The following is a 27,057-nucleotide window of genomic DNA, read 5'->3' on the forward strand; positions in this document are numbered from 1 at the left end:
TACTGCTAAGCCTCATGTCCTGAAATTGAAGCCTGGGACCTATATAATAAAAGGAAAGAACTGGCTCCTAGTTGTCCTCTGACCTCCACACACTCACTATGACATACATACACATGTGTGCACATGCATGCACACACAATAAATAAGTCTAATTTAAAGTTTTACTTTCTTAAAGAACACTCTTGCTTCCCCTGAGCCTCAGTTTTTCCATCTGTACATTCAACTTGGTTCTCTAGAGGATATTAAGGCCGTGGACAGAGGAAGATTAGATAAATAAAATGGGTGCACTGTAGGTGTGAGGCCTTGTGGTAAATTCCTGTTTCCCCTCCTCAATGTGTGTGTCCTTTCCATGTGGCTCTACCCTTCAGCAGTGGCCAAACCAAAGGAGCATTCGGGGAACAATTTGATGCCAAGAACAAGCTGACTTGCTCCATCTGCCTGAAGGAGTTCAAAAGCCTGCCTGCCCTGAACGGCCACATGCGGTCCCATGGGGGAATGAGGGCCTCCCCCAGCCTCAAACAGGTCAGCAAGAGCCTGCCCCGTCCTTTTCAGGTCGTGTGCTGCTTGCTTTGCTTTGCCGCTGTCAGTGTGAGATGGGGGATGTGTGACTTTTGTGGGCGCCAGGGGAGGTGTGGTCCTCCCTGAGAGTCAGCCAGATGACACAGCCCCCACTTCCCTGGCTTTATAGACAAGTGTCCAAAGAAAGGTTCCTAAAGAGAACGCCACCTCTTTCCCTAGAGAAGGTGCAAAAGGAACTATGTAAATGAAAACTACACAAGTATGTAAATGCAATGTATGTAAGTATGCGACTGTAAAGAATACTACTTGCAGTACTCAAGACCATGACCAGGTGGCTTTTGAGATCAGTGGTCAGTGGCTAAGAAAAAGCGTGTAACTCTCGCGCTCTTGGCCAGAAGTTTCCGTTCATCCATGCAGTGATTGGCTATAGGTAGGGTCCAGTGACCCTGTGATGCCCTCAGTATAGGAAATCGTCTCTGGGTTAGGTCAGAACACATAGAATTTTCTGAAAAGTCTTTGAATGTTGATTTTATGAGATTCACTCTCCCATCCCTATTTCCTGGCCAGATAAAAGAGTTTGTCTTCACCTTTTAAAGTACGTTGCCAGCAATAGCCAGGCAGGAAATATAGGCAGGGCAACCAGATGAAGAGGATTCTGGGAAGAGGAAAGGTGCAGAGTCAATGCCAGTCAGATGCAGAGGAAGCAAGATGAGAATGACTCACTGAGAAAAGGTACCAAGCCATGTGCCTAAACATAGACAAGAATTATGGGTTAATATAAGTTGTAAGATCTAGCTAATAATGAGACTGAGCAAATAGGCCAAATAGTTTAAAATTTAAAAAATAAATTAAAAAAAAAGAAGTACGTTGCCAGGCGGGTCATGGCACACGCCTGTAGAATCCCAGTGCTCAGGAGGATTTGCTGCAGGTTGGAGGCCAGCCTGGTTTCTATAGCAATTCTGGGCTAGCATAGACAACATAGCAAGACCTTGTCTCAAAAACAGAAAAGAAAGATGGTTTTAAGCCTGGTGTGGCATTACACACCTATAATCCCAACACTCAGGAGGCTGAGGCAGGAGGATTCTGAGTTTGAGGCCAGCTTGTGCTACCTATAGAGACCCTGTCTTCAAGAAACAAATAAAACCACAGCATGTATTGTATTTTCAATGTGGTTTCCTAACAATACAATTCAGGCTGCAATGCCTGTTTCCGTTAGAGACGTGAATGACCTCTGCCCAAGGAAGGAACACTACTACATAAGATCACATGTTCAGTTTTGACGGAATAGCAGTCCCTGTTCTTTACTTCAAAAAGCCATGAAAGCCACCAACTTAAATATATATATATATATTTTTTTTTCATATAGAAATGATACCTTAAATGTAGCTCAGGTACCCAGAGTTACAGGAAGGAAACCCCCAGCTATATGGTACTCTCTTCCCCACCACCGATGTCCTGGAAACTCTAAGGAAAAGCAAGTCTGTCCCCCTGGGAGAGCTGCTTTCAGCTCAGGATCAAAGCCTTTATTGTCTATGTAGGAGGAAGGAGAGAAGGCCCCACCGCCACCGCCTCAGCCTCAGCCCCAGCCGCCACTGCCACCTCCACCTCCGCCGCCACCGCTCCCTGCTGAGGCAGAACGCCTCACGCCTATGGTCATGCCCGTGTCTGTCCCTGTCAAGCTTCTCCCACCCAAGCCCAGCTCTCAGGGGTTCACCAACAGCGTCGCTGCCACCCCCTCGGCCAGAGACAAGCCAGCGAGCTCAATGTCGGACGACGAGATGCCTGTGCTCGTGAGGATGACCCTGTCCCCCCCTCACTCTCCCCAAGGGGCTGCCCCCTGTGCGCCTGCTGTGAGTCGCTGCGCTGCCACACCTGCCTGGGGTGGGGACATCGCTTTGCTTTCCTGAAGATGAGGACAGCTTTTCCAGACACTGGCCTGAGCTCAGACCTCATGCAGGCTCCCTCTGAGGGGGAGGCCACCTGCAGTGGACAGCCATTCCTTACTAAGCCTGGGTCTGATTCTGAGAGCTGAACCTTCACATGTTCAAACATCGATGGTACTCCAATCGGCAGAAACCAATATAACCTTACCAGTTACTAAGAAACGAAAAGTATATCTGCCCCGAACAGTGAACAGCTGTTGCCCTGCCCTGGCCCTTTCCCTAGACCGCCAGGTCTCCCCGGATCCAGCTGCCACTCTTGGAATGGCAGGTCCTCTGAGAAATCGCTGCACCATCTGCTCAGATGAACTGCCTTGTCAATACCTTTACTGTCACTCCTGCGTAAATACCCTGGGGCCTCAGAGCCATTCCAGTCCCCATAATAAGCCCATGAGAGCCAGGCACCGTAGATCTCAGGAAAGCAAAGCGATTTGTGTTTCTCACTCACTGTTAAGTTCTCTTTGCCTTCCTCGTCCCCTTCTCTTCTCTCTGCCCTGGGGAATCTGTGACCTCCGTGGTTGGCCCTATCAGACTGCCCCTTCCCACAGTATAGTGTGTTGGGTCTTATATGTCCTCAGAGAAAGAGTGACTCCTGGAAGTCTAGAAGACGTAAAGGTAGGGTTGAAACATCCAGAAAGAACTGGTTTGGGTTCTTGTGTGACTCTGAGTTAGAAGAAGAGAGACTGAGGGGCAGCTTCCATATTTTGGCCAGAGGGGGCTAGCACCCAGCAAAGACGAAATGGCATGCCTACACACACACCCCTGGCCTGGGGAAGTCAGGAGATTTGGTGTGAAAGGCACTGTGTCGTCCTGTCCTGGAAGTCCTCTTCACACAGGGACTACAGCCACCCTTGTCATTCAAGGCAGTGCGAAGGTGAGGGCTAAGGAGAAGCCTATGCCCTGGAGGAGGCAAGATGGAAATACAGATGTCTCCTGCTGAAACATTCTTGTTACATGTCTTCAGCTTTACATACGATTAAAAGTTCTACTCACTGTCCTTTGAAGTTGTGGGTCTTGGTCTTCTCCCAGGCTAGTGACAGACAGCTATACCATAGAATCCTCTCTCCTGACGCTGAGCAGGGCACTAAGCCACAACTCCCAGTTAGCTAAGTGATTATGAGGGGAAAGAATAGAGATTGTTATGCACTGGGCTATGCAGCTGGGATGGCCTGTGGGTGAGGGGCATTAAAGTCAGTTCTGACTTAACAATATTTTTGTTTTACTGTGGATTATCTGGATTGTATCTTAAACCAGGGTGCACCCAGGTGGGTGAGTCCAACAGGAAGACAGTGGTTTTGCTGTATGGGTTCTGAGTAGGCTCAGTCGGAAGGGGTGAACTTGGTTTAATGCAAGGGTGAGAGAGACCCCGTCAGCTGACAGGCAGGCTGACATAGAACCAGGCAGGTGAAATGGATAAAGAATGGAAGCCAAGTGCTTGATGTAAAAACCGTTTTAGAATCCAGAAAAGGGCTCTGGATTCTGATCTCAGCCCTGAGATAGAGACAGCTTAAGAATGGCCCTCTCGGGGCTGGAAAGATGGCTCAGAGGTTAAGAGCATTGCCTGAGTTCAATTCCCAGCAACCACATGTAATGAGGTCTAGTGCCCTCTTCTGACCTTCAGGCATAACGCAGAAAGAATATTGCATACATAATAAATAAATAAATAAATAAATAAATAAATAAATAAATAAATAAATAAATAAATAAATAACAAAATAAAGGAAAAAACAAAAAAGAATGGCCTTCTCAGAGTCCCGATTTCCCCCAGAGTGTTGGACTTACCAGTGGCCGTCTCTCTCCTCCCGGGGCAGGAGCTCTATAAAATACTGTGTTTGACTCTGCCCCCCAGAGTCCATAGTTAAAATACTTCAGATGTGAGCCTAGTGGGGCATTCTGTGTGATGTACATTCTGAGAGGCGCCTCTGGTCCCGGTGGCTCAGAGAGGCTTGCCTGGTCGATAATAAATCATTATTTTGAGGTGGAAGGACCAGAAGGCGCCTAAAAAGAACTTTTTGACCCTGTGATCTTAAGTTTGGGCTCCAGGGCAGAGTTGAGACCACCCAGAGCTCCATGTTACTTAGATGACCTCCTCAGTGACTGGGACAGAGCTTAAAAGTTTCCAAATTTGCCCCCAGTTAGAGGTGGGGATGGCAAAGCCCCGTTTTCCAAGCATTCTCCTCAGCAGCCTCTCTCCTCCTCAGCCTCTCGGTCCCTCGGGGTCCCTTCCGGGCCTCAGGCTGTGAAGCGCCCTACTTGAGGAGGGAGGCCGGAGGACGCCAGTCGAAGGAGACCCGTGCTAGCGTTCAGGAACCTGGACGCTGAAGCCCCGAGCCCCTCCGCTCCCTCTTCTCCCCGTCCCCACCCAAGAGTCCCCGTCCTAGAGGCTGAGAAGGCACCTTGGAAGACAAGGGAGCTGAGGGAGAAGTAGGGACGGGAGCGGGGGCAGAGCCCACACTACTGAAGGCAGGCGGTGAGAGGGGCCCAAAGCTGAGGGGCACGGGGGCACAGGCCTACAGGCAGCTGGTCATGTGACCATGTAAACCTTTCCCGTCACCCCTTGCTGCTGTCTTCACTCGCCACTCTGGCACTAGAGCTGCTGGTCACTGCAGCTGCCTGGGCACCTCAGCCGCCCAGAGCTTCTCCACAGGTATCCCCTGCTGGCTGTCACACGCAGCTCTCGGCTTTTGGGGGTCGATGCTGGCCTCGCACCCAAGTCTGTTTCCGTCCGGCTTTGGCATACCCTGCTTCTCTCCTTGACGTGCATGTGTGGACTGGCTAGTGTATATGTATCCGTGTGGCAGGTTCCCCGGACTAGGCTCAGTTCTCCCGCCATAACCTAAACTCGCTCTGCTGACAGGAAGCAGATGAGGGTGCCTCAGAGGGGCGTGACAGGGAGCGTCTCCAGGAGAGCCCGTTACAACGGCCTGGAGAACTGCGGGCCATTGTGCCCGGCTGTGGGGATGACCGAGGAGCCTGTGCTGGGCGCGAACGCCCTCCTGCCCCTCAGCCTTGGGCTTTGCATCCCTGAGGAGAGGATTCTGCCTCCTGCTCGGAGCATGTGTGAGCTGCCCCTGCAGGAGCAGTGGGGGCACTAAAGAGCCACTCTGCTGGCTGTTCTGCACTCGGAACAGATGGACATGTAGTGATAAGCCAGAGAATCTGAATTTATTACTTTTTGCCGATCCACTCTACCCTTTGCAGAGCTTCTGATTTTCTTTCTTAACCAGCCCAAGGCAGGCGTGGTGGGAGTGAGAGGGAACGGGGAGGAGGCAGTCTCTCTCCCACCCCCTTAGAACTTTTGAGATCCCTGGCCAAATCTGTGGGAAGGGCAGGGATAGGCAGCCTGTACTTAGAAAGGGGCTAGTGACTGGGATGTCCAGGCTGAATCCCAACTATTCCTCTCACTCTAGGAAATCCCCCGGAAACAGCATCCACCCATCACCGCCAAAGTTGAGGAGCCCCTCAAGACCCTACCAGAGAAGAAGAAGTTCCGGCACCGGCCTGAGCCGCTCTTCATCCCGCCACCGCCTTCTTCCTATACTCCCAACCCCACTTCTTACTCGGGGGCCACCCTATACCAGAGCCAGCTGCGCTCCCCACGCATCCTCGGGGACCACCTGCTCCTGGACCCCGCCCACGAGCTGCCCCCCTACACGCCGCCACCCATGCTGAGCCCGGTGCGCCAGGGCTCAGGGCTCTTCAGCAATGTCCTCATCTCGGGCCACGGCCCAGGAGTGCACCCTCAGCTACCCCTCACTCCCCTCACGCCCACGCCACGCGTGCTGCTGTGCCGCTCCAGTGAGTCATCCCTTAACCCTGGTGTCACCCCTGTTTATTCTGGTTCTACCCTGAGTGGGTGGGGAGTCTCACTCTCTTCAACTGGCTAGTTTATCCCTCGAATTTCCGGGAAGTATCAGTTACGGGTTCCGGTTACTTTGTGAGGTGTTCTTAAATTCTCAGCATCTCGTTTAGTGACTCTAGGGAATCAATGTAAGGAGAAAAGCGAGTAAAAGTGTCTTTGGGATAAAAAAAAGGAAACTGTGCACACTAAGTCTGCCTTGGGTTGTCTACAAGATGCCAGAGCAAAATATGGGCTGGGTGAGAGAAGAGCCTTGTTACTGCTGATTGGCTAGTTACTAGCTTGCTTTCATGTCGTAGGAAGTTTTCCTTGTTGGCCAGTAAACTCTAGTTTCTGTTTCAGGCAGCATCGATGGCAGCAATGTGACAGTCACCCCAGGACCTGGAGAGCAGGCTGTGGACGTTGAACCGTAAGGAAAAACCAATTATTCTTTAGAGCACAAGCGTCAGATAAGGAAAGGTCTGGAAGCTTCTAGAAGGGCAGTCAGGGCTTCTGTAGTCAGTGGCCACTGAGAGGGGAGAGTTGTGGACTTGGCCGGACCGTGGCTTTTCTTAAGTACTACTGTTTCCTTTTGCTGCTAGTGTTTCAGAGTCTTTTCTTAGGATGAAATGTGAAACCCAGCATCCCCACCTCCACAGGCCTGAGTCTAGACTCGGACACTTTGACATCCCCAGTGCGTCCCACATCCCCCTGTGAGACTCTTGGCCAGTCTTCTGAACGGGTCTGTTGAGTATTTGAATCATTCATGATCAGTAGGAGGTACAGCACTCACACACACATTAGTGGCTTATACGTTCCGAGACCTCCAGCTCTGGGCGCCTGAAACCTCTGATAGTACCATATCCGGGGTATAACCACTGCGGAGCCTCAGTAGTCTCTCTGATAACAACTGATTAACAGTGCCAATACTGTAGACGAAAGGAGTCACGCCTGAGGCAGATAAACTGGCTGGCTCCAGATTTTAGCACATTTTTTAAAATGGCATGAAAGTAACACAGAATTATTTCTGGACTTTTCCATTTAATATTTTCAGACATTAGTTGATCAGGAGTAACTGAAAACCACAGAAAGCTATGGAAAGAGGCACTCACTACTTTACTATGGAAGGGGAAAGTGGTTCATCTCATGAATGAACTTAGAAAGAGACCACGTGGCACAGAGCTTTCTAGAGTCCAGAATCAGAACGCTCAAGCTGACACCATTCTAGTTTGGATCTGTACTGAGTCGATTTTCTGAGGCCTTTGTTGGTTCCTTGGCCAGGAATCATGATTACTGCCTTGTTCATATCACAGACCTTTGTGAGCTCAGGCTGTATAATGTAAGCGAAAGTGGTCTGGAAGGGATAAATACACAGATTCTTTACACTGCTGAACACGTGTACCCCACTTCCAGTTCCATGGTATTATCCGCCGTGCAGTAGGCAACTCCTCTCCTGGAATTATCTGTCTTCCACTCCAGTTTCAGGGAGCTGAGAATCCCAAGGCAAAGGGCCACCTTGCCCCACCCCCGGCCCCCAGCCTTAAAGCTACCCTTTACCAGTACAAATGCTATTCCTGGGCTTGGAGGGCCCTGCCACGAGGAAATGCATTGGCATCCTTCTTGTGACTCTTGCAGAAGGAGCTGCTTTCTTGTGTCTTCATTTCCTGACAGTTGCCCCTGGCCTAGGCCACCACATTGAAGACCACACTGTTTTTCTTGTCATTAAAGACGCATCAACATTGGCTTGAGATTCCAAGCAGAGATCCCAGAACTGCAAGATGTCTCCGCCCTGGCTCAGGACACACACAAGGCCACGCTGGTGTGGAAGCCGTGGCCTGAGCTGGAAAACCAGGCCCTCCAACAACAAGGTACTGGCACTTGCGAGGAGCCAGGTGGGTGAGGCTGGCTTCTCTAACAGGGACCTCCGGCTCCAGACTGGGGGTGGGTTCTCGTGGCTTCGACCCAGTCTGATGCCGTGACTTCTTTTCTCTGCAGTGGAGAATCTTCTGAATTTGTGCTGCTCCAGTGCGCTGCCAGGTGGAGGGACCAATTCTGAATTTGCGCTGCACTCTCTCTTTGAGGCCAAAGGTGATGTGATGGTAAGGATGGCTTTGTGGATGCGCTGTCTCAGGGAGGGGCTACAGACCTGAAAGCAAGCAGAAGGCAAAACCGCCAGCTGGGTTCCTGCTAACACAACTGTTACTAAATTATAATCAGGGGCGCATATGTTCTAGGAAGCTAGAATTTCACCTCATGTGTCAGTGATGGAGGTAGAAGGAAAGCCTGGCTGAAACAAGAATTGGCCCCGAAGGTCCTCCCGGCTGTGGAAATCAGCTAAACTTGAAAGCCTCCAGACCTCTTTTCTCTAACGTTGATTGTTCCTCTTTTCCACCTTTAACATGGTTCTGAATGGGTCTGGAGAGATGGCTCAACAGTTAAAAGCACCACCTTCTCTTCCAGAGGTCCAGAGTTCAATTCCCAGCAACCACATGGCAGCTTACAACCATCTCTAGTGGGATCTGATGCCCTCTTCTGGCATGCACGCACAAATGCAGACAAAACACTCATACTTTAAAATTAAAAAAAATATATAATTCTTAGTTTTGGGGACCTTCATTGGGGACACTTAGATGTCCCTAAACTAGAACCATAGTGGCATCTTCCCAGAATTATAGCTGACCATTTGTCTAGTTAGCCTTCACTGCTGACCAGATAAGTCCACCTAGCCTCAGTTTCCCTTTTATAGAAGCACATGATTCTTCTAGTACTAGAACTAGATTCCTGCTTTTAGATTTTATGAAAATGCAAAAATAAACAAACATGCCAGTACTTCAAATGTGATCTAGAATGTTAGGATTTGCCTTTTGAGATCAGGGCTCGTCTTGAACTTCCAATATAAATTACTGTGGGATTGTCCTGAGATGCTCATGCTGGTTCAGCAGGTGGCTTCTGGATTTCTTTTTTTCCCCCTCTATTTTTTTTTTAATATATAATTGCCAGGGTGTATGTCTATACACCACATGTGTGCAGTGTCTGTGGAGGCCAGAAGAGGGCATCGGATCTCCTGGAACTGAGCCACCTTTTTGGGTCCTCTGGAAGAACAGCCAGTGGTCTTAACCACTGGACCATCTCTCTATCAAAGGTTCTGGGTTTCTAAGGAGCTCCTAAAAGGTCCTGAGGCTGCTGATGTGCAGACTTGGAATAGCAAGATTTCTCTGCTTTGCTCAGCCTAAACCCATCCACTGTCAACTCTTGCTGCCTTTTCTTAAAAAAATAAAATAAAATAAAAAATTCAAGATGGGGGCCTTTCCAGAGCACCCAGGTTGAGTCCCAGAACCCATGTGGCAGCTCACAACTGTCTGTAACCCCAGTTCTGGGAGAATCCAGTGCTGTTTTTTGGATTCTCTGGGCACCAAGCACACTTATGATGCACAGAGACGCATGTAAACAAAACAGGCATAGACATAAAATAAAAATAAACAAATCTTAAAAAAAAATACACCACAACTGGATTTGGTGAAGTGTGCTTGCAACGCCAGTGCTGGGGAGGCTAACAGGCTAATTCTTGGGTATTGCTGGCTGGCTAGCCTAGTCGCTTGGTGACCTCCAAACCAGTGAGAGATGCTATCTCAAAAAACAAGGTGAACAGTACCTGAAAAATGAATGACGGACTGACATCTGACCTCCACTAGCCCAAACACAGACACACATACACAAGCCAGCTGAAGAAGGCAGGTCTGAAGGGTTTCCTGACACTCTGGAAGGACAGTGTGTGGTACACTTGTTATCAATACAGTTGGTTCCATTCATTGGTCATGAGACCTGTCTATGAACAGTCACCAGGCCCCACTCCTTCCTCTCGAGCCCTTCCCCAGAGACCCAGCCACCATCCAGAGACCTCACTCATCTCCCTGAAGTGTATAGGCCTTCTCTGAGGAGGCACTTGAGTCTCAGCTCCTGTTTGTGTCTTCTGTCGTGTGACCAGCTAGCTAGCTTTGGACACTGCTAGGGGTTGGGAGTTGGGGGCAGTGTTCAAATGTTGAGTCCTGTTGGAGCTGAATGGGAAGGAAATCCCTGGGTTTCTTTCAGTCCCACTGCAGTGCTAACCCCACCCTCCCCTTGAGTAGGTGGGTGGTCCTCCCCAGGACACTCTCAGGACTGATTTCTGCCTCTTCTCTCTGACTGCAGGCTGCTCTGGAATCGCTGCTGCTACGGAAGCCAGTCAGGTTAAAATGTCATCCTTTAGCAAATTACCACTATGCCGGTAGGTCGCCAGGAACCCTGTGCCCTGTTGCTTCCTAAGAGTGGGCAGCTCACACGTTTGGCTATGTGTCATTTTTTAACAAATAGATAACATTGGGTCTATTAGCCCAACACTGCCAGGCATGTATCCGTGTAGACACCTGCCGCTTGTGAATGTTCTGAGACCTGGGAGATGATGCACAGTGGCTGCCCACTTGGCAGTGGGACCTGTGCACCAGAGGAAAGAGCCACCAAGGCTACTACACAGAGCAGACAGCTGTAGCAGCCCTGTGGCTTTGGAATCTTTAAAGGTAGGTTCAGGTTTTGATCGAGGCCTAGCTCTGTAGGCTTGAATGTTTTCCACTCAGAAGGAGGCTTGTGTCCCATCCCTTCCAGAGATTTATGAGGACTAAAGCCAATGTATGCAGCTCAGCGCTGAGCATCCTCCTAGCCATTGGAATTCAGTTACTCAACGACCGTTCACTGGGTGGAGACGATTGTCCTAAGAAGAGGAGAAAGGGTACCTCAGAGTCTGAAGGGGTCGTGGGTGGGAGATGTAGATTGCTTGCCTAAAGTATACAAAGTCCTAAATTCTATTCCTTGTACCAAAAAAGAAAGAAAGAAAGAAAGAAAAGAAAAGAAAAGCCACCCCAAGGCCAGGATAAAGACTTGATAAATGCAAGTCTGGGGTGCGTGTGTATGTATGTGTGTGTGTTAGAAAACACCTTTAGATTTAAATGGAGTGAGAAGGAAATAGGTTGGGGAGCCCAGAGACAACAAATGCGGCCATGAATGGGGGTTCAACTCACTATGGAAATTCATCCATTCTGCCTCCATAGTCTCTCCTGCATCTTCCATTGCCCCTTTGCGTGTGTGTGTGTGTGTGTGTGTGTGTGTGTGTGTGTGTGTGTGTGTGTGTATGATGCCCATAATAAAAGCCAGAAGAGAGCGCCAAATCCCTGAAAGCTGAAGTTACAAGCAATTTTGAACCACCTGATTGGGTGCCATGAACCAAACCCCCGCCCTTTGCAAGAGCAGTATACACTGAATCACTGCTGTCTCTCCAGACCCTGCCCCTTGATTTTTTAATCCCTAGAAGGTTTCTTTGGTGCCTTGGGCAGACCTCCCCTAGGTAGATGCTGAATGCGTGCTCTTAGGGATCTTATAGCTCTATTTCCAGTCCTTCACTAGGAACTAAACACTGCCCAAAAGTGAAGGCTCTCCCGCCATCCTGTCCTCACCTGGCAGAAAGGCCTCAAGGCCATCTATGAAGCATGGTGAGACCAAAGACACTTCCCTGTGGGTCAGTTTCAGCTGGCAGCAGCTGGAAGAAAGAGACAAGCACAAAATGGACAATTGAGATAAAGGCATCACGTAACCATGGGCCAAAGGAGCCAACTACATCATTTCCTGCTTGTGTGGGTGGAAAGATGTGGGAGCCCACCAGCCTGCCCTGAAAACCATTTCATCTCCTCTTAATCCCAGCATCCTCTGCTGTCCTTTAAACCCCTGGCAGGCCATCCCAACCTCCTGGATCCCTTCCCAAACTTCTCTGCATGGTGGGTAGGGCTGTGGGCTTGCTAAAAGATGCTTCCGATCAGTGCTGGAGAGATGCTACTGCCCTTGGCCTTGGGTTGCACTGGATGCCGGGACCCTGGGGCTGGTCATGGCCAGCTGTGAGCCACTTCGTCGAGGACACAAATCCTCTCCGATTGTCCCCAGCGTGTAAACAAGTACTATTTCATTTTTATGTACATCACGACATGAAAAGGACCGGAAAGCCTTGGGCTAGAGCACACCCACCCCAGCCCCAAGCAAAACAGAACAGGGAAATGTTACTAAGAACTTTAAAATCTGCCAAAATACACTGAGATTTTGGGATTGAGGATTGCTGGTTAATCCTCTCCGACTCCTTTCCCCTTCAGGTAGCTTAGAAGAAACTTGCTTTCTGAAGTCATTTCAGTCCTTGGCAAGCAGAGGTAGGGGCTTCCATCACCTTCCTTGTCCCGTCACTTGCCTTCTTCTAGGAGTGATTAGAACCTCAGGCCCAGAGAATATTCTAGAATTATGAGCAGATGGGACAAACAGCACTGTGCCTAAAGTCAGGCATAAGTCCATGCCTTTAACAGTTGCCTGTCAAATCAGACAGCTGAGATTGTCCATCTTATGTCCCAGCCACTTTGGCTTCACTCCAAAACCTCCAATTTGGTTCCTGGATGTCGCTGAGTTCTCTCCCATCACAGCCCTGACCTGCCTTGGTCTATGTGCAGGACCCATTCTCTCACTCCCAGCTGGACAGGCAGCTCAGTTTCTGCCTCTTTGAGCACTTACCTTCTAGTTCTCCCTTGACTTCCAGCGCTGAGGCTGTAACCCACCTGACTCCTGGATTTTACTTTAGACTCCAGTTACTGTTCCAGTTTGGCTGTGATAAAACACTGACCAGAACCAGCGTAGGGGAGGAAGGGGTTCATTTGAGTTATATCTTACAGTCTATCATTGGGGGAAGCCAAAGCAGGGACCAGGAGACAGGAACAGAAGCGGACCATGGTGGAAGGCAGCTTAGTGGCTTGCTTAATCTGGCTTCCTCAGCTACCTTTCGTACACAGTCCAGGCCCGCCTGCCCAGGGATGGCACCATCCACAAACAGCTGGACCCTCCTCCATCGATTAACAACTAAGAAAATGTCTCACAGACGTGGTCACAGGCCAATCTGGTGGAGGCAATTTTTCAGTTGAGGTGCCCTCTTCACAGGCATGTCAAAGTTTGTGTCAAGTTGACCAAAACCTAAGTGGGACTCCCAGAGAAGGAAGTCAGATCCAGGCTCTGCTGTGCTCCGGAGGAAAGACAACAAGATGGGTTTCCTGGACAGAGAGATGCGAGCCTGTGGAAACTCCCTCATTCGGGACCAGGGAGGTGGGCGTCTGGCCCAGACCTGCTGGCAGCCTGCCAAAGCTGGAGAGCCTGGCCAGTGGTCCCCAGAGAACAGCTGTGTGGTGCCTCCAGTGCCCAGGTCGCCCCAGGACACACCGCCCCGGCCCAGGGGCTCTGCGGTGCTTTCCCTCTGCACTGATATTGGGAGGCCGTTGTGATGGAGAGGCATCTGGTTGTGCTCGACAGCTGGAACAGGTCCTGGTGCAGATGTGCGCAGTGTTGGGGGTGGTAGAATTGGATCTAGCTTCTTCACAGGGTACAGTGAAGACTTTTGTCATGTCCACCATAACCACGAGCCCCCACTGGGTCCTCAAACCTTGCCTTGAATTTTGAAAGGTGAATAAAACCCAGGAGAGACACCCTTTCCATAAGGAAAGTCAGCGCTCTAGTCTTGGGTGCTGCCCAAGGTTAATGAGAGAATTGTGTGCCTGCAAGAGTTACTTTCTAAGAACACAAGTGTGGGTGCCTTTTTGTCTTTAACTGTATCGTGGACTCCTCGTGGCAGGACCTGAGTCGTTCATTATATTCTCTGTTGCCTCGCCTGACACAGCATTTCCAAAGAAAATGTTTGGTGACAAGTTCAAAATGTGGGTTCAAACTGAGGTTTCCCTCCTTTCTGCACCTAGAGGAACCTACAGTAGCAACCGCATCCCAGGGAGACGGTTCTGACCGTCACCTGCTGTAGGTAACTCTGTATGACCTTGGAAGTCTGGTATGAAGCCTCCCGTTTTCCCAGCGAGCATGTCTTTCTGCCATAACCACAATATCAACGTCAGTAGAAGCTGGTTTTGTTTTGTTTTTAAATCCTGAAAAGAAGCCAGAGAGACCCTCTGAAAAGATACTGTATCCAAGTTCTCTCTACCCCAGGAATGTCTGTTTTTAATTGCCTGGATTTGCTGTAGATTGCCCCCAAATTAGCCGCTGTCCAGAGCCTGTTTCCCAGCAACCAGAGCTCGGTGTATTATTCTCTAGATACTACTCCAGTGCCCATTTCATCCAGTTAATTAGGCTCTTTGTCATTAGCCTTAATCTGCTTGTTAGGGGGCCCTGCTGATAATAGCCCGATAGCCAGGAATCCCCAGGTGCAACCAGTGAGGGGGGGGTCGGCCCAGTAACCCCCCCCACTGCGCCGGCTGAGACAGGGTGGGGTCTTACAGAGAAAGGCAGAGCTGAGAACAGGCGGCCTTGGAGTAGCCACACCAGAGGGACAGTGTTTGTCCCATAGCCTGAGCTGATACAGAATCCGCCCAAGTAATCGGTGGAGACACCGTGCACACCTACTTATAACCAAGCAGTGTTGGTCACAGTGAACCGGCCACCGTCCCCAGTTCAAGGGTGAAGAAACTAAGAAGTGGACTTCCCTGCTGTCACAGAAGGAAGAAATGCCAGGGGCACATTCACAGCTGAAGCTCCCTGACAAAAGGCACCCTGTGTCATGGCCTGCTGATGTCACATGCTCGGATGTCATTTATCTGTACCAAGAATTCAGTCCAAGGTCCTTCAACTCTTGTGTGTAGTCCCCAATCTCTAGAGGCCATCTCTAGCGTGTGAGAGACAAATTTATTGTCTGGTCTAGCCTCTTTCCCTGCTGGGCACACGGACAGACAAGCTTCCATACAAGTGCTGTCCCTTTCTCTACGCCACACATCCTCTGTACAAGAGCCACCCTCCCCGTGCTCCCCACCTGTCACTGTGGCCGCAAGTGAGACCAGAAGAGAAAGGGAGCCACCATCCCACCTCTTTCCTGGACTCAGGAAGGTCTGTGACGGAAGACCTCATTACAGAACAGCATCCCAAGGCACTCACTCCCCAGAGGCCTCCATTCTTCTAGCAGATGGACCAGCCAGCCTTGTGGACACGCAGGAGTGGGTGTCTCTAAAGGAGGCAGGAAACTTATCCCTGCTCTTTGGACCAGTAGGGAGATAGTGAGCCGTGTGGGGGAGGGGGTAAGCTGCTGGCTCGAGAAGCCTGGATGGCCCTGCTCATGTCTCTGGGTAGAGTGATAACTCCAAGAAGCCTACGATCTCAAGTTGGGAAGAATTTTCACTGATCTGCTTGGGGTGGCTGCTACCAGCATCAGGTGAGAGAGCACCAAGGGCCACCCATCCTTAACCTGCCAGGGGTTGTGCGACAGGACACCATCATATCCTTCCGACACCGATTCTCTCACCTCTGCAGTTTTGACGGACACCTGAAAGGAGCCATGACTCTTCTCTAGTCACTCAGCTAAAGTTGCTGGCTGGTGAATCCTCTCAGCCTTCTTCCTCTTTCAACCTCTCCAGCCACAGAGTGGAGCTCGACACTCTCCCCACAAGGCCCAGAATGTTGGATATAATCTGAGGAACACTGTGGAATGGCTATGAAGGCACAGACCAGGGAGTCAGGCTCTCCAGCTCCTGAAGAACTGGGAGAAGATTCTATTCCACAGTATTCTCTTCACCGCTGCAAACATGCAGCTTACAAGGGAAATGAATAGTTGTTCTGCTTTTGGAAAAAATGCAGCCTTGCAAGGAAGCTGGAGCCAGCCTTATGTGGAAAGGGTGTTTATTTCAGACACCTGCATGAACATCACTGAGCCCCATGCCCCCTCTGCAATCCCAGGATGGCTGCCCACCCAGAGATGTTTGAATGGCAAATGTTATTCACGTTGCCTGTGCTGAAGTCCTAGCAGTTGGCCAGAGTAACATGGAAAAGTTGGGCCTACCCTAGCTAGGAGTAAAGATGCGGGGGGGAGGGGGCAGGCGTGGTAGCACACACCTGTATCCCAGCAACTCGGAGGCAGCGGCAGGCAGATCTCTGTAAGAGGCCAGCTTGGTCTGCATAGTGAGTTCCAGGCCAGCCAAGGCTACATCATGAGACCCCTTTAAAAACAAAACTTCAGATTTGCTCGGAGACCTGAGAAAAGGTGATGGAATATCAGTGGCCATCCAGGAATCAGAGATGGAGAGAATTTGGGAGCCAGAGGAACAGCATAGTCTTCTCTATGCCCACTATGGTGGCTGACCCTTCCCTGGCACACCCAGAACTAAGTCCTGTGTTTCCTGTTGCTGTAATAAAATTCTTGGGGTTGGGTATTTTATAGAGAAAACCCACCATGTAGGCTTTGTTTCTTGCTCCAGATAAGCCAGTCCCATTCTGAATCCAGTCTCCCGGCATAGCCTATTGTGCTAGGAAAGAAAAATCACTAATCAAATTTGAGCAGCAAGACCTAAATGGCATGTTAGGACCACAATGCTTTTGCCCCAACAGGCTGCAAATCTGCTAACTGTCGCCCCTTGTTGCAATGTGGAGCAGTGGGCTGCTTCCCGCAGCCCAGCTCCCAGCTGCCTGGTTAGCTAGCTTATACCCCGAAATAATTACATGGAAACTGTATTCATTTAAATGCTGCCTGGCCCATTAGTTCCAGCCTCTTATTGGCCAATTCTCACATCTTGATTAACCCATTTCTAATAATCTGTATAGCACCACGAAGTGGTGGCTTACCGGGGAGATTCTAACCTGCATCCATCTTGGGCCAGAGCTTCATGGCATCTGCCTGACTCTGCCCTTTCTCCCAGCATTCTGTTAGGTCTACTCCGCCTACCTAAGTTCACCCTATCAACTAGGCCAAGGCAGTTTCTTTCTTAACCAATGGAAGTAACGCATAGACAGATGACCCTCTTACATCATTTCCCCTTTCTCTGTTTAGACAAAAAAGAAAGGCTTTCAGTTTAGCATAGTAAAATTACATATAACAAAATGGTTATCAAGCAAGAATTACAGTTACAATATTTGTATCTCTTTTATCTTTTATCATAACTAAGGAAAGCTATAACTATAACTCACCATTCTTCAACTCCATCAAAGACTCCAGAAGGATATAATATTACCTAAGTAAACAAGAAGTAAGCAACTGCCAAAACTCTAGAAATGACAGAGACATCTTATTGCCTGGACAGTCACCCAAAGTTCCTCTTCAGCCTAATGTGCTTCCCTTCCCCAGGAACCTAGAACCAAGCCATGCTAGAAGACCTCCATTTTCTCATCTGTGAAATAGGACAACCTTACAGGGTTGTCAGTAAAGCCCGGTGACTAATAAACTTAAAATAGTTAGCATCTGAGATGCAGTGAATATTCTTAGATGGTGTGTGTGTGTGTGTGTGTGTGTGTGTTCGTACTTCATGCACGGGTGCATGCAGAAGTCAGAAAAGGACAGGGTCTTATTGTTTGGGACAGGGTCTCTTTCTGAACCTGAAGCTGGCTGTTTCGGCAAGGCGGACTAGCCAGTGGCATTGCAGGATCCACTGTCTCTGCTTCAACTTGAGTGCTGGGATTCAAACTCAGGCCACCCTGTTTTCACAGCCAGTGCTCCTGCACCACACATCCCCACAGTCCCCGAAGCTTCTCTACCTGACGCAGCACCCTGCTTATAGTTGACCCCTAATAAACACGCTTAGGGAACGAATGAGTGAATGGGCTGTATTTTTCTTGACTATGAGTTTGCACTTGACTTTCCTGTCCCAGAATTCCCTTCTATCTCTCTCTCTCTTGCCTTGCCGACCTTGTATAACTTTTAAAACTCCAGTCTGGTATTTTTCTACTTCATAGCCTTCTCTGCTGCCCTGGCCCTGACAGGAAGGCAGAGTTTCTTCTCTATGTTCCACTGGGATTCACCTTCATAGCTTTCTTTGCTGCCTTGAATGTTGGCCTTTGTAATGGCAGAGACAGTGAACCTAGCCACTTGAGTGGTGGTGGTGGTGGTGGTGGTGGTGGTGGTGGTGGTGGTGGTGGTGGTGGTGGTTTTTCATGGTTTTTTTGTTTGTTTGTTTGTTTGTTTGATTGGTTGGTTAGTTTTTCGGGACAGGGTTTTTCTGTGTAGCCCTGACTGTCCTGGGACTCACTCTGTAGACCAAGCTAGCCTTGAACTCACAAAGATCTACCTGTGTCTGCCTCCCGAGTTCTGGGATTAAAGGCATGCACCACCACTGTCTATGGGATTATTTTCAACTAGAACAGAAACCTGATTACTAATGGGGGCAGTTCTAATTCCTGCTGCTCATTGATTATAAAGTTGAAGTCTTGGCTTAAGTGACTTGCCGAGTTTTGAACCAGAATCAGAGATGCTGACCCTTACATTTCACTGGGCGTTCTGTTTTTTTTTAAGCAAGGCTTCACTAGGTAGCCCAGGCTGGCATTGGACTCTGGGTTCTCCCGCCTCCTGCTGCTGGGGGTACGGGCACACAACACTGTTCCCAGCTCTAGTTTAGCTTTTTATTCAAACATGGATTTCATATGTACGGCCCCTTTTTCTAGACAGTTGGAGCATGACTTAGACCAAGTGAATGTTCTTGGATCTTCTCTTTTTCTTGTTTTGAGACAGAATCTCATGTAGCACAGGTTAGCCTTAAGTTAGCCTTAAGTTCACTCTGTAGCTCAGGCTAGTTGAACTCCTCAGTCTCCTGCCGCCTCCTCCTCCTGAGTGCTGGGATGCCAGACCTTTGTTCTGGTGAGAGAGCGAGCACCGTCCCTAATGAACGCTCTGTTTTGTTCCAGGCTCTGACAAGTGGACCTCTCTAGAAAGGAAACTGTTTAACAAAGCGCTGGCCACCTACAGCAAGGACTTTATCTTTGTGCAGAAGATGGTAAGCCGCTTTCCCACTGCTCACCTGAAAGGAACTTTGAGATTCTGGGCATCACCATAGTGAGACATTTTTGTTCACCGCTTTTATGATGTCCTCACAAAAGGCCTGTCTTCCACCGTCATGGGGAATGATGGTGGTCGCTACAGGGATGGCGTGGAACTAGGATGCTGTGATGGACATGATGGGAAAAGAATGCATAGGTTGTAGAGATTCTGCGGTATAAGGTTTCTGTGTGTGTGTGCGTGTGTGTGGAGGCCAGAGGATAACCTTGGGTATTGTTCCTCAGATAATGTCCACCTTTCTCTTCTTAGTGACTTATTTTTATTTTATGTGTATGAATGTTTGCCTGCATGTAAATATGGGCACTATATCATGTGGGTCTGATGCCCACAGAGTCAGGAAGAAGGTATCAGATCTCCTAGAACTAGAGTTAGGGAGAATTGTGAGCCACCTTATAGGTGCTGGGCATCGAACCTGGGTTTTCTGCAGGAGCAGCCAGTGCTCTTAACCACTGAGCTGCCTCTCCAGCCCCCACTGTGCACCTTTCTTGTTTGAGACAGACTCTTGATTGGCTTGGAGCTCATTGTACAGACAATGCTGGCTGGTGGCACCAGGGATCCCTGACTCCTCCTCCCCAGTGCTACGTTTATCAGTGTGCTCCACCACGCATGTCTGTCTTCCGTCGGCTCTTGGGACAGAACTTGGGTTCTCCTGCTTACAAGTAAAGCACTTTCCCAGACAGTCTACGTCCCCAGCCCCTGGGCTCCTGTTTCAGTGTTATGTGTTGAGTGTACAATTCTTTCAGAACAACTAGAACTGGGGCCGAATCTCAACCTCCCCAAGTGATCGTATCTCTGATGGCATTTTCCTAGGACATTGTAAGGGAGGAGGTATGTGGCCTTCCCTTCCCTAGTGTCAGGATTTCTGGAGTCAGACCCCAGAATCATGACAGAAGTGATGAAAAATAATATCTGCCAGGCATGGTGGCACACACCTTTAATCTCAGCATTCTGGAAGCAGAGGTAAGGGGGCCTCTATTGCATTCAATGCCAGCCTTGTCTACATGCAAGCGCCAGGCCAGCTTGGGCTACATAGTGAGATATTGTCTCAAAAACGACACCACCCCACCCCCCAAAAAAGAGGGGGAGTGATAACTATATAGCACTTTATAGAAGGAAGGAAGGAAGGAAGGAAGGAAGGAAGGAAGGAAGGAAGGAAAGAAAGAAGGGAAGGAAGAAAGGTAGATAGGATAAGTAGGTAGGTAGATGATAGATAGATAGATAGATAGATAGATAGATAGATAGATAGATAATAGATCAATAGATAATAGAAGATAGATAGATGGATAGGTGGATAGGTGGGTAGGCAGACAGACAGACAGACAGACAGACAGACAGACAAATAGATAGATCAGTCTTCCCAAGTTTGGAATATAGCTCAGTAGAATGTCTACCTAGCATGCATGAGACCCTGTATTTAAAAGGAAAAACAAAAAAAAGAGAAGAGATAAGTCACCCACAAAGGAAATCATACATTCATAGATAACAAATTTCATAGGCTTTAGCTGACTGAGAATGGTTTAGCAAAGATTCAAAATGTCCCAAAGTGTTTCAACAGCTTCTTAATGAAAAGAACCCACCGTTTGATTCCGGAATGTCCAGGAGGTTGGCTTGGCCTCTGACACAAGTGGAAGGCAGATGTTCTTGGGGCAGCTGCCCTCTGAAAAGCTCTCATGGACACAGGGAGATGGCTGAGGGAGAGTACCCGCTGTGTAGGTGTGAGGATAAGTTCAGATCTCTTGAGTGCACGTCAGAAATCTAAGCACGGCTGTGCATGTACCATAACCCCGCTGCTTCTGAGGCAGAGCGGGAGGATTAGTGGGGATGGATGGCTGTAGAAGGCTCACTCAAGGTTCCCAAGGGTCACTGAGAGACCGTGCCTTAAAGAAATAAGGCAGCGAGTACCAGAGCAGGACACCTGGCACCCTCCTGCCCTGCACATCACACACACCTACCTAGTGCTCCCCAGGTAGTCCTCCTCGAGCCCTAATGATCTTTACTGAGAGGCCCCTCCCCCCATTTTAGCAAGTTCTCACTGTGTAGATCAGGCTGGCCTAGAACTCATAGATTTACCTGCTTCTACATCCCAAGTGCTGGGATTCAAGCCATGTGCTGTCGTTTCTGACAAGCCTCATTTCTTCAAGGTGTCACATGACCCTGGGACTAAGTTCCCAACACGAGAGCCCTCTGGGGACAAGCCACACTAAAACTGTAGCACTCTGCCTGGACCTTAGTCCTTAAATATCCTGCACTTGGGTCCATGACTAGTTCACGTGCAGTATTTACAAGCCAGTGAGTTTTTAATCAAGGACCCTTTGGGACAGTATCTCGCCCCTCAGGGGTGAAACCCGTGTAGTAATGCCAAATGGCAGGTGGACACTGAAGAGGGCAACCAACACTTCTGCTGGCACCCTGGTCTCAGCATGAAGGTGACTGTATATCCACTCTTCCATCCCCATACCAGGGTGACGGAGCCCCACCTGTGCATGGAGCCCCACCTGAGCACGGATGGCTGTGAACTAAGCAAAGGAATGCTTTGTTCCAAAACACAGTTGCAGGTTGAGCATCCCTATGTGAGGCTTAAGATCCGGGATGCTCTGAGAGTTTAGAGCAGCTGATTTCAGGCTAGAGACTGTAGCCAGGAAAGGTGGTGCAGTGTCTAAATCCAAGCCTGATACCTTCCTGGTCTCCTGGTCTCGTGGGGGTGGGGGGAGTGGTTACAGTGCTTATGGGGAGTTGAGGATTAAACTTGTGCTTGACAGCACACACCTTTACACATGGAGTCTGTTCATGTATCCAAGGCTGTCCCTCTACTCAGTATGGAGCCAAGGAGCCATCTGGTCCTCCTGCCTGCACCTCCTGAGAGCTGGGATTACAGGCATGTGCCATCACCTGGGTTGAAGCATATTAGGTAAGAGGTACCTTGCCTCTTTGGGTTCACAGGGCAAAGCTTGTGCCCTGCCTTTGGGAAGCGCTTGTGCCTTCCATGCCTACCATGCTTAGTCTGTTGCTGAGAATGTGTTCATAAATAGGTTTGGGTTGGTTTTGAGACAGGGTCTCTCAGGGCCTGGGCTAGCCTGGAACTGGCTACATAGCTGAGTCTGGACATTAATTTCTGATCCCTCTGCCCCGACTTACCGAGTGTTACGATTGTAGATATGCACCATACTAGATCATAAATAGGTATTAAGAGTCATCAAGACAGAGTGGAGCTCTTTAGATGGAAAAGCATCTGTGATGTGTGTAGCTTAGGAAAGAAGATCTCTGCAGACTGCTCTGCATGGGGGGAGAGGTTATCACGTCACAAGAAAGTGTTGATGGGGTGCCCACTGCCTCTCGTGAGGGAAAGATGGTGCTTCTTGTTATTGCCTGTGTTAAGAAGTTCTGGAACAGCTCTAATATAAATGAGTAGTAGGGGACCTGTTAGGTGGCTCAAGGAGCTTGCTGCCAAGTCCAATGACCTGAGTTTGATCCCCTGGACTGATATGGGGAAAGGAGAGAACTGACCCCCACAATTTGTCCTCTGAACTTCATACATGTGTAACCATACTTGAGAAAATACACATGCATAAATTTACAATTTTTTAAATAGAAATGGTTAGGAGAACCTACTTATGTTGCAGCTGTCCGGGGAAGAACATGGAAAGAATAGTTCCTGCTGTTTTTTGGTTTTGTCTGTCTTCTGAGAAAGAGTCTTACCATGTAGCTCTGGCTGGCCTGAAACTCTCAGAGATCGGCACGCCTCTACCTATTACAGACTTAGATGTTCCACAAAGCTCACCCGCCGTCCAGTGCTGGAGCTAATCGTGGTACACTTTCTTGGCAGGTGAAGTCCAAGACAGTAGCTCAGTGCGTGGAGTACTACTACACCTGGAAGAAGATAATGCGGCTAGGGAGGAGACACCGGACACGCCTAGCGGAAACCATTGACGACTGCATGGTGAGTGACCCTGCTCATTGGCGCCTCTGCCGGCTCCCGCTCTCTTCCTGGACTACTGGTGACTGCTGTGCTTTTGCTTTACCTGATAGGAACTAGAAAAGGGGACAGAGTTCCCGGCTCACTTATGGGACTCTGGACTTGATTTCTGGGTGTAGGCAGAAGGAAGGCGTCCCCGGATTCAGGCTGTAACCCTTCCTCTAATAAAAGATGTGATTGCTTTGTGTCTCTACACAGTCAGGAGTCCCAATCTAGTCCATAGAGCTTGTTCCAAAACACCCAGGGATACACAGAGAAACCCTGTCTCAAAACACCTAGTAAATAAATAAGTCTTTTAAAAATGAATATATGGGGCTGGAGAGATGGCTCAGTGGTTAAGAGCACTGATTGCTCTTCCAGAGGACCCAGGTTCAATTCCCAGCACCCACATGGCAGCTCACAACTGTCTGTAACTCCTGTTCCAGGGGATCTGACACCCTCACATAGACATACATGCAGACAAAACACCAATGTATATAAAACACAAATAAATTATTTAAAAAATGAATATACAAAATGTGAAAGAAGGGGCTGGAGAGATGGCTCAGCGGTTAAGAGCATTGCGTGCTCTTCCAAAGGACCTGAGTTTGATTCCCAGCAACCACATGGTGGCTAACAACCATCTGTAATGAGGTCTGGTGTCCTCTTCTAGCAGGCATGCATGCAGACAGAATATTGTATCCATAATAAATAAATAAATATTTAAAAAATGTGAAAGAAGGAAAAAAGCAGCACAGCCTCCTACGGCTCAGTCAACTGAAAGCAATTAATTCCCACAGCACAAACACCAATATGTGAGCTGGATAGACAGTGGTTAAACCGGGCGGTGGTGGCGCAGGCCTTTAATCCCAGCACTCGAGAGGCAGAGGCAGGCGGATCTCTGTGAGTTCGAGACCAGCCTGGTCTCCAAGAGATAGTTCCAGGACAGGCTCCAAAACCATAGAGAAACCCTGTTTCGAAAAAAAAAAAAAAAAAAAAACAAAACAAAACAGACAGTGGTTAAGAGCACTGACTCCTCTTGCAGGGGGCTTGGGTTTGGTTCCCTGAGCTGTCGTGACTCACAGCTGTCTGGAACTCCAGTCTCAGGGGATCTAGCGCCCTCTTCTGGCCTCCTCAAGCATCAAACACAACAAGGTGCACATACAAACATACAGGCAAAACACTTGTGCACGTGACTTACTTATGCAGTTGAAGAAGGGCATTTGTTGAGGATGAGGAAACATGCAGCAGACATACAGAGACAAGGATCCTCTACAAAGCAGAGGGGATTCAGAAAGCAAAAAAAAAAAAAAACCTATTGTTTTATCCTTAATGTTTAAACAGCAGTATGTGTGGATGTCAGCACTCAGGATGCTAAACAGTGTCTGCCTTCTGTGTCCTCACCACTCACAGGACATAGTCTAGTTGGGATGATGTCATGCTTACAGTGAAAACTTGACTATGCATTCTAGGAGTATTTGAGAACAGTATGAGGTGAGAACCAGAAAGTCTCAGATACTGCAAAAGGATACACCAACTGCAGCCCAGGAAGGAGGTTTGCCCAGGGTCACAGAGCCTTGCTGTGCACATGAGCAGAATAGACAGTAAGCAAGGAATCATGGGAAATGCCAGCCTCAGACCTAGGACCTCGCTCCTGCTGAACCAGTAAAGTGGAATAGATGATTTCAGTGATTTGGAAAGTCCCATTTGTTTCTGGAATGTTCTGGACCATGTTACTGCTGTGTTTTGGGAAAAGATAAAGTCAGATATCAGGGACTAGGGAGATTGTTCTGTGGCTAAAATGCTTGTCCTGCAAGCATGGGGACCCAACTTTGGGTCCCCAGAATGTAAATGTCATTCAAGCATGCCTACATAGCCACAATTCTAGTGTTCGGAGATAGGAGGCCCTGCAACTAGCCTCATCTGTGAACTCTCGGATGTATTGAGAGACTCTGCCTCGGTGTATATGGCTGAGAGTGAGAGAGGAAGGCTCCTCCCATCAGCCTCTGACCTCCACACACATGCACATAAGGGGAGAATCACACGTGGTCTGCTAAGAGAAAGTCATTTCCCAGGTTCTGCAGTGACAAGGGCCCAGGGATACTGTAATGACACTCGCTAAATATTTGTCCAGTGAATGGACATTTTTCTGAGACAATAGTCCATAGTATCATCTCTGTGTGAACTCTGGAGGGAGATGAAAGGAGCAAAGAGATGTTGAACAGAGGAGGATGCTATTAGAGAGACATCATCATGTGCCATCTCGGTCCGTGCTCGTTAGCAGAGGAAAGGCCACAGTGCAGCCTCAGATGAGGAAGAAAAGTAGAGAAGGCGCCACACCCACTGGCTCACTGGCAACTCCCCAGCACTAGTCGGGACCAGCAGCAAACACGCCCTGTCCCTTGCATGTTCGGGGAAAGCAAAGGCTTATGTGAAGAGGTGACTCAGGCCCATAAAAGCAGGCTTTGTTTAAGACCCGTGTCATAGCTGCAGTTTACCCTTGGGCTCTGAGAGTACAGTCAACATTCTGAGCACCGGTTGCCAAGTAGAAATGGAAACCTGGGAGGACAGGGTCGTGTGCAGAAGGCCCAGCCCTAGCCCATGGACCTGGTCTTCAGGGCTTTATTAAATGGCAAGTGGGGGACCATCAAGATGACACAGCAGGTAAAGGAGCCTGCTGCCAAGTGAGGGGGCATCAAGATGGCCCAGCTGCCAAGCCTGACAATCGGAGTTCAGTCCCTGGGACCACAAGGTGGAAAGAGAGAACCCGCTACTAAAAGTTGTCCTCTGACCTCAACATGTGGGTCTTGGTATGTGTGTGAGCACACGCACATGCGCGCACACACACACACACACGCATGCACACGTGCCCCCCACACACACGCACACGTGCACGCATGTGTAAATACTAAAAGGCAAGTGAGCATTTCTCACAGAGGAAATACAAAGGGGCTCGCTGAGGGAGCTCAGGGACAACTGAGGACCTACAGGGTTGGTTAGGAACGATTCTGCGATGGTCATGGTGGGTGCAGCATGAGCGCTGGCTCAGCAGGATAGGGTGAGACCCAGCCTAGGCCATCACTGGCCCTTCCTCTCTTAGAGGAAGATCAGAGGGAAGTGTGCCTCCCACTTTGCTTTTTGAATCTGGGTCTCATAGGGATCCAGAGCGAACTAGTGAGGTTTGGCTGACTGTCAAGCGACCCCGTCTCCACAGTCACAGTTCTGGGATTACAAGCATATGCCACCACGCCAAACTTCTTTAGTGGATTTTGGGATTTGAACTCAGGTTCTCGTGTTTGCAAAGCAACCACTTTACCAACTGAGCCATCTTCCCAGCCTCTCAGTTCAGTTTCTTTGCTGGCTATATGAGCTAAGGAATGACTTGTCTGGCTGACTTTCTGATTTGCTTAAGAAAGAAATCTATGAAGAGTTTTGGGAGAATCAGAAGTCTTGTGGGGGTGGGGGAAGGTGCCTGATTGACACCACACATTTAATACCTTTTCTTCATTTCTTCATTGCTGTCAAGAACAACCGTGACACTTAGACATATGTCTTTGGCAGATTGGGGTTGAAAGTCTGCATTCCAATTTCCCCGTTTCTTGGAGCGTGGGTATAAAAGCGCCACCCTCCACAACGAACTCTAGGTATGCACAGTCGAGGGTCGGGCGCCATGTTAAATATAGCTTCTCGGGCTGGAGAGATGGCTCCGGTTAAGAGCTTGCTGCTTTCCCAGAGGAGCCGGATTTATTCCCGGCACCCACAGAGGACTGCTCACAATTGTCAGTAACTCCAGGTACAGGGGATCTAAGGCCTTTTCTGGCTTCTGCAGGCAGGGCATGCTAGTGGCATACACGCACACAAACACAAACATACAATTATGTCCATTTATAGTTTTATACACATACGTGTATGTATGTATCTCCTCCCTCTCCTGTGTTTGACCGATTTCCAT

The 27,057-nt window shown here is 49.1% G+C and overlaps 1 protein-coding gene across 28 annotated transcripts in view; it reads left to right on the forward strand.

Moving 5' to 3' along the window:
• Trerf1 (transcriptional regulating factor 1) overlaps positions 1-27,057 on the forward strand; it is a 222,821-nt gene that overhangs the window by 183,393 nt on the left and 12,371 nt on the right. For 6 of the 28 annotated variants that reach the window (XM_075980834.1, XM_075980842.1, XM_075980835.1 and 3 more), the window contains exons 7-15: positions 369-522; positions 2,058-2,369; positions 5,870-6,257; positions 6,661-6,727; positions 8,026-8,165; positions 8,293-8,396; positions 10,486-10,561; positions 19,003-19,091; positions 22,977-23,090. In XM_075980834.1, the coding sequence (XP_075836949.1) occupies positions 369-522; positions 2,058-2,369; positions 5,870-6,257; positions 6,661-6,727; positions 8,026-8,165; positions 8,293-8,396; positions 10,486-10,561; positions 19,003-19,091; positions 22,977-23,090 (1,444 nt within the window). Of the gene's footprint in view, positions 1-368; positions 523-2,057; positions 2,370-5,869; positions 6,258-6,660; positions 6,728-8,025; positions 8,166-8,288; positions 8,397-10,485; positions 10,562-19,002; positions 19,092-22,976; positions 23,091-27,057 lie in introns of all 28 variants that reach the window. The other 22 variants (XM_075980850.1, XM_075980847.1, XM_075980851.1 and 19 more) reach the window with 9 other exon arrangements.

The sequence above is a fragment of the Microtus pennsylvanicus genome, chromosome 7 (genome assembly GCF_037038515.1).
Source record: "Microtus pennsylvanicus isolate mMicPen1 chromosome 7, mMicPen1.hap1, whole genome shotgun sequence".
Classification (NCBI taxonomy): domain Eukaryota; kingdom Metazoa; phylum Chordata; class Mammalia; order Rodentia; family Cricetidae; genus Microtus; species Microtus pennsylvanicus.